The following is an 18,331-nucleotide window of genomic DNA, read 5'->3' as shown; positions in this document are numbered from 1 at the left end:
AAGCTGCTAAAATGATGCAACAAATGCTTATATATATACCTTACATACACACACACACACACACAGTCTTAGTACAACATCTATGGTCGGGTGAATCAACAGTACATGCACACAAACACCAAGCATATGCCATTTCCCAAACACAAACTGCTATTTATTAAAGAGACAATGAATGATTAAAGTCTCTAAAATTTCTCACAAGAACACAACAAAGTATTATATAACCATGACTGAACATAAAGCCTAAGAATTTTGTCTGAGTGTAAAAATATTTTCAGAGCAGCTGATCAGGTAAAGATGGGTTTCAAATGAAAGCAAAACCCAACATTAAGTGTCTCAGCAAGGTGTTGGACACCAGATGCCTCCAGAACTTCAAAGCACCTTTGACTTTCAGAACAAAGTTATACTCATAGTAATGAATATACATTTAAAATTATATATTTCCATAAATAAAAGCCAGATTTATTTAATAATGATAATATATTTCTTTCTAAAAATGCTGTCACTGGTAGGTGTATGAAATTGGTACATGCAGCCGAATTACTTATGAATTATGAGTAAAATATCAATTTTTAAATGCAACTAAGACAGTCTGTGGTCTGTGGTACATGCAGTCCTACTGCGCAATATGAAGACCTGCTATTTGATATGTAGATATCAATCTGGTTTTTAGTCCCCTGCATATTGAATTTATGTAAAAAAAAAAAAAAAGGCCTTCAACAAAAATTTACAATTCCATTTTTTCTTTAAATGATTAAGTGAATATGTGTTTGTGCAGAGAACCTCCACATACTGGGTTTTGTTGAGCTCAGCTACAGGCCTAACCAAGGAGAATAAAGCGTTGCTAAAGAAAAGATGGAATTACTTGGTTTTGTCATCCCGTCGAATGATCTCATTCTTCCTTTCACATGTCTGTACTGATCTCTGCTTCTCTCTCCCTTGCTTCCCATGTTGACGTTACAATGTACTGATCTACCAGTTTACTTTGATTCCACATCTGCTTTCAGTTTCACCTACACCATTCTGTCCTGTCTTTAGTTTACCTCGTCTGGCTTCTATCTCAACCTTCTTTGATTTTGTTCCTCCATCAGCATCACACAGTTGAGAAAATGCCTTAGAGCATTAGACATGAGTTAAAGAATTTCACACTTTTTTTTAATGAGATTGTAAGATCGATACAAGTTTTTTTTTCTTTTTTTGCAGTATAAGACAGAATGTGAGGTCACTCACTCTCCTGCTGCCTACCTGAAGATGAAGATAAAGAGCATGAGCAGCATGCAGAAAGTGGCCACATTGTCCATGGTCTTCATCAGCACCACCAGCTGCCTCTGCAGGGCCGGCATGAAACGGACCAGCTTCAGCACTCGCATCAACCGGAAGGTCCTCAGCACTGACAGACCCCCACCCTGCTGACCCACAATCTCCCACACGCTGTCCAAAGAGAAGAGACACACACATGCACACACACACGTACATTAAACTCATGTAAGATCCAACGTCTAATGAACTGTAATTAAAATTCTCAGATGCACTTTTAACGATAAGATCAGCATCCAGTTCAGGTGCCATGGAGCACTACATAAATTAAGTGTTAGTTTAATGCTGCACAATTACATACTAAAATTTTTAAGCATTATAAAGATCACTTACATCTTTGTTATAGGGAGTTGCATATTGCTCAGTTATACTTTACATATCAGGAATCACCAATCCTTATTATTTAGCACTTATGATAAAATCATTCATTACTGATATGTCAAATATTAATGATTAATACTGTAAACATTTTCAGCCAATAACTGAATAAAGTGTTCATGAAAACAACGATTTTGCTTAACAAGGTCATCTTAAAGGAAGAGTGCTTTAGGAACTACACTTAGGCTGTATTCAGAACAAATCAGGCGGTGCAGCGTTCAGCCGCAGGGTCAAGTGGAGGTGTGTGGGGGTGTGGGCGTGTTTATTTGTGCTATAGAATGTAACCGCTGTGAAACAATCAGAAAATAACCTTTTATTGATCTGATTCACCGGCTTTCTCGCTGCCAGCGCTCCCTCTCTTCATTCACTCTCTACCTCGCTTGACCACAGCTGCTCTCTCTCTCCTCTCTCTCTCGCTGATGCTCTCAGCTCTCTCTCTTTCTCTCTCGTCTTTTTTAAAATGAGTTGAGAAGCTGACAGCAAAGTCTAACTTTACTTTTAACATTATCATATAAAGAGAAATGTCCTCTCCTCATCCTAACATCTTTGTGGTCCCTCATGGCAGAGTTTACAACTCTGATCAGTCTGATCTGCGGGTGTGATCGGCCACCGCAGCCTTCAGCCGCTGTGACGTCAGGTTGTGTTTCTCCAAAAGTTGACTCTGGCTCAACTTTCTGGCTGCAGTCCGGTGCGGCGCCGCAGTGGACAAAACGACTGCAGCTGAGCCGCACTACCTCCATTCATATGAATGGGAAGACTGGCATTTTCGCCGCACCGCCTGATTTGGTCTGAATATGGCCTTATTTGCTTACTTTCTTGGTGTTAGATGAGAAAACTGATATCACTCTCATGTCTGTGCGTTAAATATGGAGCTAGAGACAGGAATCAATTAGCCTAGCTTAGCATTAAGACTGAAGGCAGAGTTAAAGAGCTAGCCTAGCTCTGTCCAAAGTTTGAAAATACACCTACCATCACCTCTAAGGCTCAATGCATAACTCATTTTATATTGTTCATTCAATTCATACATGATCAGGAGTGTGAAAATGACCAGTTATGTGGTTTTTTTAAACAATAGTTTATCCATCCACGCTGTGCTCCTGAGCAATTTCATTATGACAAGACTGGAAGTCACTGCACCCAGCTGTCACATAAGGATTATTAATGCACCAAAAAACCTTTGAAAAACTGTATGCTAAGCTAAGCTAACTGTCTCTTGACTATAGTTTTATACTTAATCAGAGTAGTATTGATCTACAAATCTCACTTGGGGAAAGAAAACAAAGAAGCCTATTTCCCAAAATCAAAGCAAATATTTGCTCCATCTCTCGATTACTTCAGTTGAAGTCTGTAAGCTTGACGAATTCAAGTGTACATTTCCTGTTCCAGTGAAATCTCCTCATCTCCTCCAGGAGACTCAAAGGTTTAACTTTGCCCTGCAAATTCTCATGGACGGCTGATATTGTTTAGTACAATATTCCAGACTACAAACAGCAGCATCACTCCCAGAGACTGTTTATAGTTTGTGATCGCTCTGCTCTGTATTTATTTACCACCTATATTAGAACCATGACATCACTATACCGTAATGCTTTGTCTTAACTGATGTCCCCCATGGTTCATTACAGCAATATATTTTTCTTATATAATACTGAAGGTGGATATGTATTTAGGTTATATTTCACTGGTGGCAGTTTACAAAGTTTAAAAAGGAAAACATGGACCAGAAATGGATCCATATATAAGGTGTTGATGTAACAACTGTTGTCGGCAGCTCACCTGATGACCACGATGATGCCATCGAAGATATTGTAGGGGTTCTTAATGTAGCCAAAAGGCCCGTAGACCAACACCTTCAAAAGCATCTCCAAGGCGAACAGGCTGGTGAAGACAATGTTGCTGATCTCCAGTGCATTGGTCAACTCATCAGGCTGGAGACAGAGACACAGAGAAAGAGAGAGGACTGGTTATTGCATTATTGTGGCGTGCTACGCTCTAGTATAAATCTTCTCTCTCAAAATCGTAAACTTTTCAGGAACTAATAAAAGTTTCAGCTTGACTGGCAGAACTTTGAATTTCTTCTAACAGTTCCGGATGTGCATGTAATCTGTACTGTAAGACATTTACAGAGACTCAAAACCTGCTGTGGCACATGTGCACAAATATGCCAGAGACTGAATACAATTCAAATATGACAAACACATCTTATCTAACACACACACACATACACACACAATACACATACTAAACCTTTATCTCTCAACAGGACAGCCATGTGCACTGATCACAATGCTGCTACAGAATATGCCCGGGATGTCTGCTTGGAGCTCATCAGAGAATTGAGCTGCCACTCACATCTAGATCAAACAACTGGTGTGTGTGTGCTTGTTCGTATGTGTTTGTGTGCGTGGGTGTATGAGTGCGAAAGAGAGAAAGACAGAGAGAAAGAGAGAGAGAGAGAGAGAAAAGGGAAAGAGAGAAAAACAAGCGATGAGAACAAGCAGACAGACAAGAGAAAGAACACAAGCCAAAAGATAAAAGGCGCGGCACATCGAAATACGACACGGTATGTAAATCAGACATCTATAGCGAGTATCCGTAATTATCGGTGAGGAGAAAAGAACCGGTGGGAATGCTGTTATGTGTCTGTGGACTGTGCAACACCCCAGACAAGCTTCATGAGGCCTTTCATCTCCTTGCAATAAACAGTTTACACAACTCAAACATGGTGTCATGCACACACATTACACTGACGTGACACAGAGGATTGAAGGTGTTGAAGGCCTGATATGTGCGTGCATGTTCTTCATCATAAATGTGTAAGCCAGTGTGTGTATGTAGGTGTGTGTAACTCTTCTTTAGTGTGTATCTTCCAGTCTCGCTATCCGTCTGTGTGTGTGTGTATGTGTGTGTGTGTGTGTGTGTGTGTATAAATAAAGATGTCGTCCCGGCAGAAACATTATCCCCAGGCTGAACTAGGAGGTAATGTAATGTAATGTAAACACAGTGTGTGTCATTAAGCCTATCCTGGTGGGCTGCCACTAATCACTATACACCATGACTGTTTAAGCAGCGATTACTCAACATCAGCATGGATACACAGAGAAAGGAATACAGAGATTAACATCACCAGTTGAATAACAGCTCCTCGTGCTCCATTATGGCACCAGTTTGTCTACAGTACTTCAGTAAAAGTGATGGAGAGACAGACGGTTATTATGAAATATTGTCACTGCTGTTGCTGTTATGCTGCATTCAGGTCATATGGAAAAGGTGGTTTTTAGTATCTCTGCTTTAAAGGAGTAAGCATTTGAAATGCAATTAAAATAAAACTCTCTTCTGGTACACTGAAAATACTATGTCTGGTGTCAAGATTTTGGCAGTGGACAATCTTTTCTCTTCCAAAAATGAAACATAGTCCTATGGTTAAGAGCAGGTAATGATTTAGCTGGAAAAAAAACAAGAGACAAAAAGCAACTATGTGCAGAGCTTTTTAAAATGTTGTGGTTGAAACTTGCAAGTAGCATCAAAACCAACCACCATCTACAGAAAACTTCAATAAAGGAGCCTTGACAACTTAAACAAGTCAACACTTACAAGTTATTGCTTAGTGTTAAGTCATTATTCCCATAAGACCTTAATGTAACAATAGGCCCCGAGGCAGAGAAGACAGTCCAGCAATACCAAGGCCCAATATTGCACCATAATTTAAACCCTTAAGCTTTGAAATGGAATTTCACAGGCTTATCGTAAATAAGCCTACGTGTTATTGCTGCTAATTTTAAGCAGTGCTCATACCTAAATCACAAAATGAGTTCTCATTTCCTTTTAAAATGACCCGTATGATCTTCATACAATTGTAGTGTGAACTGATCTACCACATCTAAGGCTAAGCAAAGTTAATGACACAGAATTACACTGCAGTTGTTGAGGTATTTCAGTCTGGACCAAAGTGGTTGACCGACCAACTCACAGACCAACACTGGCATTCCTATCCCTAAAGAGTAACCCTCTGGTAGTAAAGTTTCAGTATATCACAAATCATTCTTATAGGATTGACTCATGACCCATTACAGGAAGAGACTGGAGCGTATAGACTGAACCAGCTGTTCACTGTGGCATTAAAGTTAAAATACTGAATGACAAGAGGAAGGGTTGAATGGTAGCTCACTTAATGACTTGAGTGAGAATGCTCAGGTTAGTAAATGCTTTAAAAAAACACACACACACAACAACAATTCATGACATAATAAATTAAAAAAATTTAAAAATATATAAAAATACCATCACTGCTTACTAATTATTCAAAAAAAGTTTTTTGGTTCTACTCAAAACTAGAAGCTGCATCCAGTCTTGCTTCTCAAAATCACAGTTCACCTCTCCTGTGATCAGCGAATCAGCATTAACATCCAATTTTCTTGTCCTTGTGTTCGGTAAATCAAAGACGTGACAATATATCACGAACAAGTGCAAATTTGCCGTCATTACTCTTCTAAGCTGAGCTGTAAACTGAGATGATGAGAACTAATAATAACTGGAAATAATTGGGGAACTGGTGCGGTTGCCAGTTTTTGGGTGACTGAACTTCACTGTGATTTGTGGAGGAGCTGATAAAGCGATGACTTGTTTTACATCGCGTTACCGGGTACGCGGTTTAGTTTAAGCACGGTCATGCAATACGTGTGCAATGTTGAATGAAGACAGTAGAGAATATGTACAGAGAAGAGGGCAACATCTTTGCTCTGCTGGCTCCTTGTTAAAAAAGAATAATTTGCCCACAGCCTGTGGCGCAGCTCCTGCCAGTTAGCCCCAATTCCTGAAAAACAGCTTTTCTCTGTTTCATCTCACCTCTTTCTCATTGTCTGAGTCTCTTGTGTCTGTTTCTGAATTCAGACACAGACAAATCTATTCATTTGATCCCACGGCTTTATTGTGTCCATTCATTTGTACACTGACAAGGGCGGCGGCTACTAATCCTTCATACACACGCGTGCACACACATAGTGTGATTAAGAGGAGTTCAAAGGGTAAACCAATGCAGGAGCACTTAGATGTTTGTGTGTTCTTTCATATGAATGCCCTCACACACAGTTATGTAGAAACATACACACTCAAGGGACACACACATGCACCTACTAACGCCGCATACACTCACTCAGAGGTATACCCGAAGTTGCACTAATAACCATGTGCACTCACACATCCACAGGCCACACACATAAACCCACACAGTGAGCTCTACTCCCACACTCATTACCATGTATGCACACATACTGTATGCACAAAGCTCTGCACAGACTCACACTCATAACCATGCATGCAAACACACACATACACACAGGTTTATAATAGATGTGGTTGATAAGCCAGAACAAGAAGTACAGTTTTTATGAGGTGAGACTTGGACTGCAGACATCTGGCCTTGAGACTGAGGTTCAGGTCATTATTTTTCCCCCACTGTTTCTGCTCTGCTATTGTTCCAGCTTGTATATTACACATTCCTCAGACATCATGCAAGATTACTGCAAGAGAATGAGACCATAAAAGCCTTTCTCACACATAGAAACGCACATAGGAAAACACAAAAGACATGGAGGTAGAAAACTACACCCACACACACTCATATGCTAACGTCACCAAAGGTTCACGGGCATTAGCTTATCAAATAGGAGAAATTTCTTAATTGACTGATGGCCAATGAGGTGTGCGTACTACCTAGAGGGAGATGAATGTGTCCACGTGTGTAAGTGTGTAAGTGAGAAAGACGTCCTCGTTTTCCTAATTGCTTCCTTCAATGGCTGTTTCCTGGGTAATGAGGCTGGAGGAGCATTAGGAGGTAAAGTGTGTTAGATGAGGAATAGTGTAATCTGGTTAGCGCTAATGTAATGTCACCTAATCTGATGTGATCTAATCCAAACGGGATGCTGCGCTCCAGACTGTCAATGATGCAGCACCAAGTCTGATGTTTTTGTGTGTGTGTGTGTGTGTATGTGTGTGTGTGTGTCAGCTTAATCAAGTGTGTTACTTGGGCATGCTACAGAAGAAGAAATTTCAAGCGTGAAATGGAGAGCGATACACTCTCCCCATGACTGTTGGTTGGTTGTGATTTAATAACAATAATGGCAATGATTTGTCTCAGATGACTGAATAGATTTTAAAGTCAGCGTCAGCACCATAACAGATTTGATGGAAGAACCACACAGGGCTAATGATGATAGACAATTTTGTGTGGCTGTTTTATTGGATCTTTCCAAAGCATTTCTATTGCTACAGAAGCTACAGAGACTAGGTGTGGTTGATAGTGCCCTCAGGTGGTAGCTATCTTCATGATTCAATTCAATTTGTCACCTACCCAGGGATTAATTCAGCTCCTCTTCAGATTAAATCTGGTGTTCCACAAGGTTCAATTTTAGGGCCTGTGTTGTTTTTAAAATTACTTAAATGATCTACCTAATGTTTGTAAACTGGCATCTAATGTCATTTGCAGACATTACTGGTATATTTTATCCTCACAGAAACCTTGATAATCTGACTGTCAAGATCTTGTCATAGTGAATATAATAATAATGAAATAAAATCAGATATCTAAATGAATTAAGTTAAATGATCTATAATTTAATGTTTATTTTAATTTCACCTATCTGAGAAAACAAGCTAATGAATTTTTATAAGTTTTCAAAGATAATGCGCTCCTGGAGAAAACAATATTATGATTTAATCTAAACTTGCAAAAAACAGGTATTTATACATATACTGTAGGGATAATTGGGAGAACTGGCGAAATAAAGTGCTGAATTTCAGCTCTATGTTATGTTACCCTATATACAGGGCAGCAGCAGAGGGTGAACGCAGGCAGAAGCTGTTTACCTCTCACATTCTGAAATAGCATTAATGCAGCCCCATTTGAATGTTTACACACACTTTACACCTTATCTGACCTACCGTGTATTCTCACAACATTATCCACTATTTCTATGAGAGTTACATTGAGAGTTACATTTCCAGAGAGTGAATAAAGGGATGAAGAAAGAGGAGACAAAAGTGAGGGAGAAATGTAGGATGCAAGACTGGAGGCAAAGAAACATTGAGAAATTAAAGAAAGTGCAACTGACTCAAGATTGAAAGAAAATGATAAGGAAGAAAAGGGAGAAACTGCTTGAGAAGGAGCCCAGGAGTCAGGTGATAGAGAGACATGAACAAATTCTGGGAAAGCAGAAAACTGTTATGGTCTAACTATTTTTTAAGACATTATATAAATCCAAGTAAAATAAAATAAAAAAGATTAGAAACTGATATAAAATGACAGATCTTTTAAAACAGGAGTTAACACTACACAACTATATTCAAATGTATATTTTACCACTACAGCCCTGCTTAAATTACCTTGCTTGAGGGAGTATGCAACGTACAAATTGCCAGAATGTCAGAATTTTATTTTGTGTAGTTTATAGAGTCCAATTTATTATAGGTTCTGCCGTTCTCAGTGTCGTCCACAATCATATCAACAAACCGCAGGTGGTGTAGTTCATACATTATTTCAAACACACAAGTAGCATATTTAGAACTGTAGAACAAGCTGAAACCAGAACTTGGAGCGAAAATGTGAGGGGGATAAAATGGCATATCCAGAGCAGGAGGTAAAGAGGAAAATTTGCTAAATACAGGCAGCATGTTATTTGACAAGTCACTGAACCAGGAAATAACTGAATCCATCATTTGATCACTTCATTGATTCTCCCTTTTTTGATTTCATGGCCTTCAGGGCTGGAAAAGCCTTCTCTCTGTAAACCAGGATTAGGAACTGTTGTTTCACCATCTATGTCTCACCATTGTACAAATTAGAAAAACACTTTTCTTAGGCCTGTCTTGGAGGGAGGCCAGTGTCTTCAGATGCCAACTCTGCATTCCTCAGGCAGGGCACGATAAAAGCTGAATAAATATTGTCTCTGGTTGGAGCAAGAAGCACAGCGAGAGGGTCTTTCCACTGTCTTTCTGAGTTTGGCAAGGGGGGAATAAAATGTGTGTGTGCACAATGCAGTACGAGAGTGCATCAAGACTGAGAGACATTATAACACATATAAACACATGATTGTGCATATTCATAACCTATGGAAGTTAAACAAGCCATAACTTTAAACTAATGCTAATGTCAAACATTGCAATGACTGTACTTAATTTTATGTCTTAAATTTAAATGCCAAGATCTTTTCTATTTTGAGACAATAAAACGTAGCTGAACCATAAGACATATAGATATTCTCATCCACAGCAATATTCATTCAAAGCATAACAACTCCAGTGAAGTATCTGTTCTATTATATGGGGAATATTTAGTCTCTCCGCGCTGCAGCTCACTGTGACTACTGCTGTGTTCTTTGACTGGGCTGTTAGGCCGAGCTGGGGAGAGAGATTCTCATGAAAGTTTGTACCTTCATATTCTCCAGACGATAAATGCTAATGACTTTGGTAATTGGACGACTTTTCCAATAGCACAACCATGAGGTCTTTTTAAATAATAACTCGACAACTACTGAATGGATTGTCATGAAATTAGGTTCAGACATTCATGTCCCCCTCTAGATGAACTGTAATCATTTTGATGACCTCTGACTTGTGATATAGTGCCATCATCAGGTCAAAATTTTAATTAGTCCAATACTTTGGTTTATTGTGTTTAGTGCTAATTAACAAATGTTAGCATGCTAACACACAAAACTCAGATGGTGAACATGGTAAACATTTTACCTGCTAAACAGCAGCAAGCTGACATTGTAAGCATGTTAACACGCTGACGTTAGCATTAAGCTTGAAGCACCACTGTGCCTTAGTACAGCCTCACAGATCTACTAGCATGGCTATAGGATTTTAGCCTTGTTAGACTGAATTTAAGAGACAAGAGATCAACAGAAATTAACTTTTTCCCCTCTTCCTTTCAATGCAATAATAAGGATGAAAACCCACATCTGCCACTTAAATCTGGGATTGCACATCCATAGAACACTGCTACTGTAGGTGAAAAAACACTGGTGAAAGCACGTTTAATTGATTTCACATCAAAACTGTCAATCACTGAATTTCACTTGAATTTTGGTGATTTCAAAAAGAGCACGCCTTTTGGTTTCAGGTGTTCCATCTGCAAGAACCAAAGCTGCTTCTAAGCTACTTAAGTATTTTCTTTTATCACAAATTGATGCTTTCACAGCATATCTAAGGCCGCAAATGTCTGCACATGGCTTGTGTGTGCCACGCTCTAAAATATACCCATCTCAAGGTAATCCTTCCCTTCCCATCCTTAGAATGTGAGAAAACAGCAGAACACACACACACCTACTGTACAAACAAACATGCATCATTGATTTGAGGCACTCAGAAGTTCAAAGACTAACTCCATGCACTTTCTTTTTCAAGTGAATAGCTTTCAAGGTTAGTAAAGTCAAAACGACGCCTGTGGGAAATGTAGACCAAGTGACCCAAAAGTGACTTCAGATCACTTTGTGCTCATGTAACAGCTACACACCAAATCAATACTTATGTCAGTGCTAAAAAGCTTCCACTCTAACAGAAACAAGAATTTCCAAAACAGGAACCATGCATTTTACCCCACTTCTCCCTTGACACCCCTGTCTTTTCTATGCCTCTAAACGTCCTCTTAAACTATTTCGGCATGGGCACTGCTCAACAGGGGAGAAGGAAGACTGACAGGGGAGTTTGAGGAAAAGGAAGCGGGCGAGGAAAAGACGCAGAGGAGATGGTTGGCGAAGGGGAGGCGAAAAGAGAGGGACGGGCTGTTTCTGTGGCCATAAAGACAGAAGGAAGTTTCTTATGTAAAGCCAGAGAGAGGTTGACCTTCCCAAGTAAATAGACTATGGGCTGTGTCACATAGTTGGCAGACACACAACTATTCCATCAGCTCCACCATAAATGGTAACACTCTTAAACTGCACGGAGAGATAAAGCAGACACCCTCTCCTTACTCGTCCAACCCATCCGCCTCCACTCTTCCACCCATCACCCCGTCTATCCCTTCACCTCCAAGTCCTTACACTCTGTCATCCCTATCCAACACTCTATTTAATCATCTTTTTATCCCCCCCATGTCTGTGTCGCGTACACATTTACATTCGCTGTGCTCGCCCTCGGAGCGAGAGCATGCGCGCGCCGTTTCCCGAGCAGCGCTGAGTGTTTGTGTGTACGTATTTGTGTGTGTGCGTTTAAGAGATAGGAAGCAGACAAGGGGGCTCTGTTATGTGTCATGGACAGTGAGGGTTCAGGCACTGTAGCTCCATACACACTGATGGTTTGCAGGGTAACGACATGTCTGTGTCTGAAGGACACTTGTGTGGATGTACAGTATCTGTATCTCTTATAGTCTGCCCACTCGAAAGAGAGGCCGGTTTATATCTCAGAGGTCAGCTTGCAGCTGTACATACGATGCATGTCTGAGTGTGAGTATGTATGTGTGTGTGTGTGTTTGAGCACATTACAGATCCGGTGTGTGGGTCCCGGAGTTACAGGGCAAGTCTCGTGGATTAAGAGTCAATATTTGGTCTCCTGAGAGCAGGATTTAAAACTCTTAGTCACAGCCAACAGTTTTGATACTGCTGTTTAGTTACTATTAAGAATATTGAGTGGATATTCTGCACAATGACAAAATCCTAACTTAAAGATTAACAACAATAAATACACTTTGAGTTAAGGTAAAGGTAAGGTAAATCACAATTGATTCTGATACCATTCTATAATGTGAAGTGCTTTTTCCAGGGAAAATCCAGTAATTCTGTCCACTAAGCTGCAAAAAAATCTGTGACATTCCTTGGTACATTCCATGTTGATCAGTGTTACAGTATTTGGGGCAGATTTACACCTTCCCTACCACTCATTCACATCCCTCATTCTGTCTCTGTATGCCTTGGTAAACTAAGCCAGTTCAAATGACTCCGTCTGAACTGCCAGTGAAGGAGGAGACTCAGAGGCAGTGGAATCTCTCTCACTGATTTCCATGTTTGCCAGACAGAAGTCGCTCCAGGTCATGTGTTTGAAATGCATGCTGTTACCGGCCAGTATAGCTGTGAAAACGGGAGTGATACATGTATCTGCTGTTCTCTCAATTGTGGATGACCACCAGATTTATGTCTTTAATGCAGCTGGAAAAGGCTGAATCGTGTTGGCACAGAGTGATATAGGGACACTGGAGCAACAATCTGAGTTGGGGGGGGAGTGCTTGTTCACACTAAAACCAAAAAACCAAAACAACGTTTTAATGAGCAATTCTTTGTTTTTGTTTGCATTTTGTTCTCTGGTAGCACGCACATGAGGATGCACATGTACATGTGATACCCATTCCTGTCAATGCTTTTGCACTCTTCCACTGATCAACAGTTGGTGGGGTTAACAAATAAAATAATTAAGCATTGCACCAGCAAAATACATGGAAGAAGCTGATGTAAAGATAGATCTAAACAATGCTGGTATTAAAAGATTTTTTTAGAAATTGACTTTGAAAATGTTTTGTGCAAAATAAAATGCTTTTCAACACATTTGTTAGGCCTAAAAGATACCTGCGATGTGTCAGAATCACTGAATAAACATAACGGTGACATGAGGTGACACAAGATGTCCAACTGTCCATTTCCAGTGTATATGCACTTGGAGCTTCAAGTTTCTACATCACACTTGTGTAAGTTGAATATAGACCACGATTAGCCTCCAAACTAGTTGTGATGTCACAAATCGTACTCGTAGACCCAACTCTTAAACTGAGATTTTCAGTGAGCACAGAGAAACTTTCCTCCTTCAGTAGATCAATGTGAAAACAACTTTCTAGTGTCAAACTCTGCACAAAGCTCATTGTGCCCAATGAAGCTCAAATATCAAAGTGAAGTTACAACAAGAGAAACAAATTTTTGAGTGTAGGAGGACTTTCAGTAGTTTACACTTGAAGGGCTGCCACAGTAGACTAATCTTCATTGACTTTGGTATTTCTGTTGATCGAAGCCATGAGCAACACTGGCAAAAACCACGACTGAATTGAAAACACAGTCATATAGGGTCCACACACACACACATGCACAAAAACAGCTGCAGGAACTCTTCCTTTGTGACAAATTGACTATGCAGCCTTTTCTGTCAGATACACCCATCCTGTTTATAATCAGCATAATTCAGGATTAATAAGCACATTATATGTAATTATTGCCAGCAGAGACATTGACTGGCCTTAACAAATAGGTTGTTCTTGAAGTCTGGTTTCTCTTTGCATGTGTGTTAGAAGTTTGTGCTCCTCATGTTTCTCTCTCCATTAATTACTCATCAGGGTGGAATCTATCTTGTCAAACTCTCCTTAAGACACAGTCAGAACTCCACAACCTTATTTGCAGCTGAATAATACATAATACCAGATCCATTGTGTGTACATGTGTGTATCATCCATTTACAGAACGGGGGGGGCTAGAAAATGGGTCAACATGATCGATGAGCTGTCATACTCATCAGAGAACCACTTCTTAAAGGGATAGTTTTCCCGAAACACAAACTTTGACTCAGTTTTAACAGATGATATATGAGATGTTTTTCCCTCAGTCTATCAGAGAGATGTATGGAATTATTGGAACAATTACTACTAGTTCTACTGTATAATCCATCCACCTTGCCTGGGCGCAGGACAGATGAACATTAAACAAACTGTTGAAAGACATCAATTATCTGATGGCCATGCGTGGTTTTAAAAGGGTGGCCAGTGTGGCCAGTGCCACCCCTACAATCTGATTGGCCACCCAAGATGCCACCCCAAAATTTCTGCCATGTCATTGGCTTCCACCTTGCTGTAGGGGGGGTGTTTGGCCAGCGAGTTTGTTTCTACCGAGACTGGTTCATAATGCAAGTTGCGTAGGGCCTCGCAAATTATGCAAGGGCCCCGCCTCCCAATTGTGTCAAAGGGTGCCAATGTTTACAACTTCGATGAGAGGATGAAGCAGAACTATCCTTCTGTTCACGAAAAAAGGGGAAAAAACACCACTAGAGTGAATTGTAGGAGTATCATATATATATATGTGTGTGTGTGTATATACACATACATACATACATACATACATAAATACATACATGCATAGTACGTACAGCTGATTTGGATTTAAAAGGTTGATTAGCTGGGCATACTGGGCAATATGGATGCACATCTCTTAGTAAATAATAACCATCAAGTATTCAGTCAAGCTATAGTATAAATAGTATTTTATATTTGAAAATGTGGCAACAGCAAATGATTTACATGGCTCATGGGTCAGGTAGGAGGGCCCCTCAGAACCCACATTAATAGCGATTTTTCAGTTTTGCCAGTCCACTAATTCTGTCCTGATATAGCCACATAATGAATCAGCTAGTATTTTTGTAAATGGAAGGTTCAGTTATACCCTAAAGCCATGAAAGATTAGGGCTGCTCTGAGCTCAGTCTCAGTTTATTTTGTATCACCGGAGCTATAAACTCTCTCTCTCTCTTTCTCTCTCTAAGGAGTGAGTCTACAGAGCGAGTGAGTTTTTCTAAACTTTTCTCTGTTTTTCATGTTGTGTTAATTTGTTGTGGTGTGTTTTTCTATCGTTAGTTGTGTTTTTCGTAGTGTGTTTATTATTGTTAGTGTTTGTTGGTTTTGTGTACTTTGTGTCCGGACAGCTTTTTGCTGCTCGGCATCATGGATTTCTCCAGGCTGACAAGGAAACATGGACTTAAGATCTGTCCAGGTTTCCCTTGTTCGATGGGAGAGTGTGGGTTAGCGGTGGTGGAGGTTGTTGGCAGTGTCAAATCTGAGGCCAGGGTGAATGGAGTGGTGGTGATTTTTGTGGATAAGGTGGCATTGTAGTGAATGACAAGTTTGTGCCTTTACTGCCTCTGATCTCACCGGCCAAGAAAGTGGTTCTGTCCAATGTTCCCCCCGTTCATTAGAGATGAAGTGTTGGAAAGAGAACCTTCCAGACACATGGTGTCTCACAGGAGACAGGTATTCATGATTCTGATTAACAGCAACGAGGAGTTAAACTTGTCTTTTCGTCTGAAAATTGATGGGATTGATTACGTTCTGTTTGCTGTGTCAGACGTTATGAAATGTTTTGGCTGTGGTAAAGTGGGACGTGATCAGAGTTTGTCCGAAGTTCAGGTCAAACTTTTTCTGATCGGTCTGCTAGAGAGGGAACATCAGAGCAGAAAGAAGCTGGAAAGAAAGGAACAAATACAGACAAGGTGGAAGAGGCACACCTGAGATAAAGGAAAGGAAGGAGGAGACAGGTGGGGGCAACAATAGTGATGGTGGAAAAGGGAAGGAAGGAAATAAAACTGTGTCTCAACAGAGCAGTGAGACAGTTGGTTGTGTTGAAGACGTTGAAGGAGGAGGAGGAAGAGGAGGAGGAGGAGGAGGAAGACAGTAAAACAGCTGAGGCTGGGCCAGAGGAGATCCTGGCAGAAAGTGCTGATGTAGACATGATGGATGAGGAGAGCAGTTTGACTGTCACTCATCAGAGAAGAAAATCTGAAATCAACAATAGTGGTTTGATAGCAAAGAAGGCCACAGCCAGAAAAGCAAAGCAGAAACAGACTGTGAAGGACAAAATGGTGGAGTATATGACCCCGATGTTGAAGGTGTTTTTGATGCAGACAGTGAGAGTGATGTCTCCAATAAAATGACACCAGATGAGCTATATCAGCAGACTTATGAGGTTGAGAAAGTAAAACAGTTTCTGCAAAAAAACAAAGAATGTAAAAGGAGTGGAAGAAGAAAAATACTGTCCAGATAAAGAGGCTTTTCCTGACTCGGTCAGATCACACATGAAGACTAAAGTAAAAGAGGTTTAACTGAGCAGAGAATCTACAGATTGAAGAAAATGGTAGTGAAGATCAGGCTAGAACTGAATAGAGAAGATGGAGAAGAATCAAGCTAAAGGTTTTCTTTTTATCAGTCTGTATGTGCTGTCTGGTTGTCTCCTCTTTATTTTCATGATGAGTGATTTTAAAATTGCTTCATTGAATTTAAATGGAACTGGAGACATCAGGAAAAGGTTGCAGTTATATGAGCTGATGAAGCTAACAAGTGTTAATGTGACGTTTGTCCAGGAAACACACAGTGACCAGTCCAGTGAAACTGACTAGAGGTCAGATTGGGGCGGGGAAGTAATTTTAAGCTCTTTGACCTCAGTGAGTGGATGAGTAGCCGTTCTGTTCTCCAAAAAATCCCTGCCAACTTCTTATGTGCTTGAAGAAGTGATAAAGTCAAGACTGATGGTGGTCAGAGCCAAGTTTGAGAGCTTCTCACTCACTTTTATTAATGTATTTGCACCAAATGTCAGCTCAGACAGAGTCCAGTTTATAACTACTTAAAGTGATACTTTTTGACTAGTTGTAGTTCAGATGTTTTTTTGTTTTTAGGGGGTGATTTAAGTACTCAAAATGATTCTTTGGACAGGAATCATGTTGAACCTCATGTTGCCTCCCAGAGAGCAATTAATACTGTCATAAAAACACATGATTTAGTGGATGTTTGGAGAAGGTTGCAGAGTGAAGACAGACAGTACACTTGGGCTCATACGAGGGAAAATTTTATTTCCCTGGATTAGATAGGTTTTATTGTTTCAAACATAATTTTGATGTTTTTAAGACATGTAGCATTTCACCTGTACATGTCAGTGATCACTCTCCAGTGGTCTGCAGTGCTTTTAATGCAAAAGTTGAAAAACAGAGCGCATACTGGCATTTCAACACCAATTTACTGTGTGATGCTAATTTTAAAGATGTTTTTAGTGTTTTCTGGACGGTTCATAGGTCTGAAAAAACATTGTTGTTTCTTTAAGACAGTGGTGGGACTGTGGAAAAGTTAAAAATCAAGCAGCTGTCAGCAGTACACTCTGAATGTCATGAGGAACATTACTAGATCAGTGAGAGCTCTAGAGATTGAAATACTGGAACTTCTAGGTTTAATTGAATCCAAAGGAGGACATATTGAACTCCTCAAATCTAAAAAAAGCTTTGTTAGCAGACCTACTGGGCACTAAAGCTCAGGGAGTACTAGTCCGCTCATGTTTCCAAAGCATCAACCAGATGGACACTCCATCCAAGGACAGAAGAAGAGGAATGGACAGAGCAGGTACATCCACACTTGACGATCAGTTGATGGGGAACAACTCACAGAACTTCTTGAGATCCGGAGACAGGTAGTGTAGTTCTACTCTGAGCTGTACAAAACAGAGTATGTGGAGAATGAACAGCTGTTTGAGTGTTTTCTGTGAGGGTTTGCCCAAAGACATGACCATCCTGAGCTGGAGGAGCCTCTGGTTTTAGAAGAGCTGTATCTCCTGATGCAGGGGATGGTGGAGGGAAAGCCCTGGGCATTGTCAGTCTTCTTATGGAGTTTTATAAGACCTTCTGGAATGAACTTGGTTGAGATCTTATGGATGTTTTCAATGAAAGTATTGAAAATCTGCCTCTGTCTCTGAGCTGCAGGAGAGCTGTGAGAACTCTGCCGAAAGGAGACCTTCAGGACATTAATAACTGGTGTCCAGTCTCACTCCTCTGTTCAGATTATAAAATCTTGTCCAAGGCTCTGGCTAACCAGTTGAAGCACATGATAGATGAAGTAATTCATCTGGACCACACTTACTG

General features: G+C 40.3%; 1 protein-coding gene across 20 annotated transcripts in view; it reads right to left on the bottom strand.

Annotated features, from left to right (window-relative positions):
- The window catches only part of cacna1g (calcium channel, voltage-dependent, T type, alpha 1G subunit), a 271,804-nt gene that overhangs the window by 82,759 nt on the left and 170,714 nt on the right, over positions 1-18,331 (bottom strand). For all 20 annotated transcript variants that reach the window (XM_042397382.1, XM_042397395.1, XM_042397393.1 and 17 more), the window contains 2 exons: positions 3,472-3,623; positions 1,246-1,431 (listed from right to left, as the gene is read on the bottom strand). In XM_042397382.1, the coding sequence (XP_042253316.1) occupies positions 1,246-1,431; positions 3,472-3,623 (338 nt within the window). The remainder of the gene's footprint in view (positions 1-1,245; positions 1,432-3,471; positions 3,624-18,331) is intronic.

The sequence above is a fragment of the Thunnus maccoyii genome, chromosome 20, assembly GCF_910596095.1.
Source record: "Thunnus maccoyii chromosome 20, fThuMac1.1, whole genome shotgun sequence".
Taxonomy (NCBI): Eukaryota; Metazoa; Chordata; class Actinopteri; order Scombriformes; family Scombridae; genus Thunnus; species Thunnus maccoyii.
Note: the sequence above shows the minus strand (reverse complement) of the source record. Positions and strands in the feature narration are given on the sequence as shown.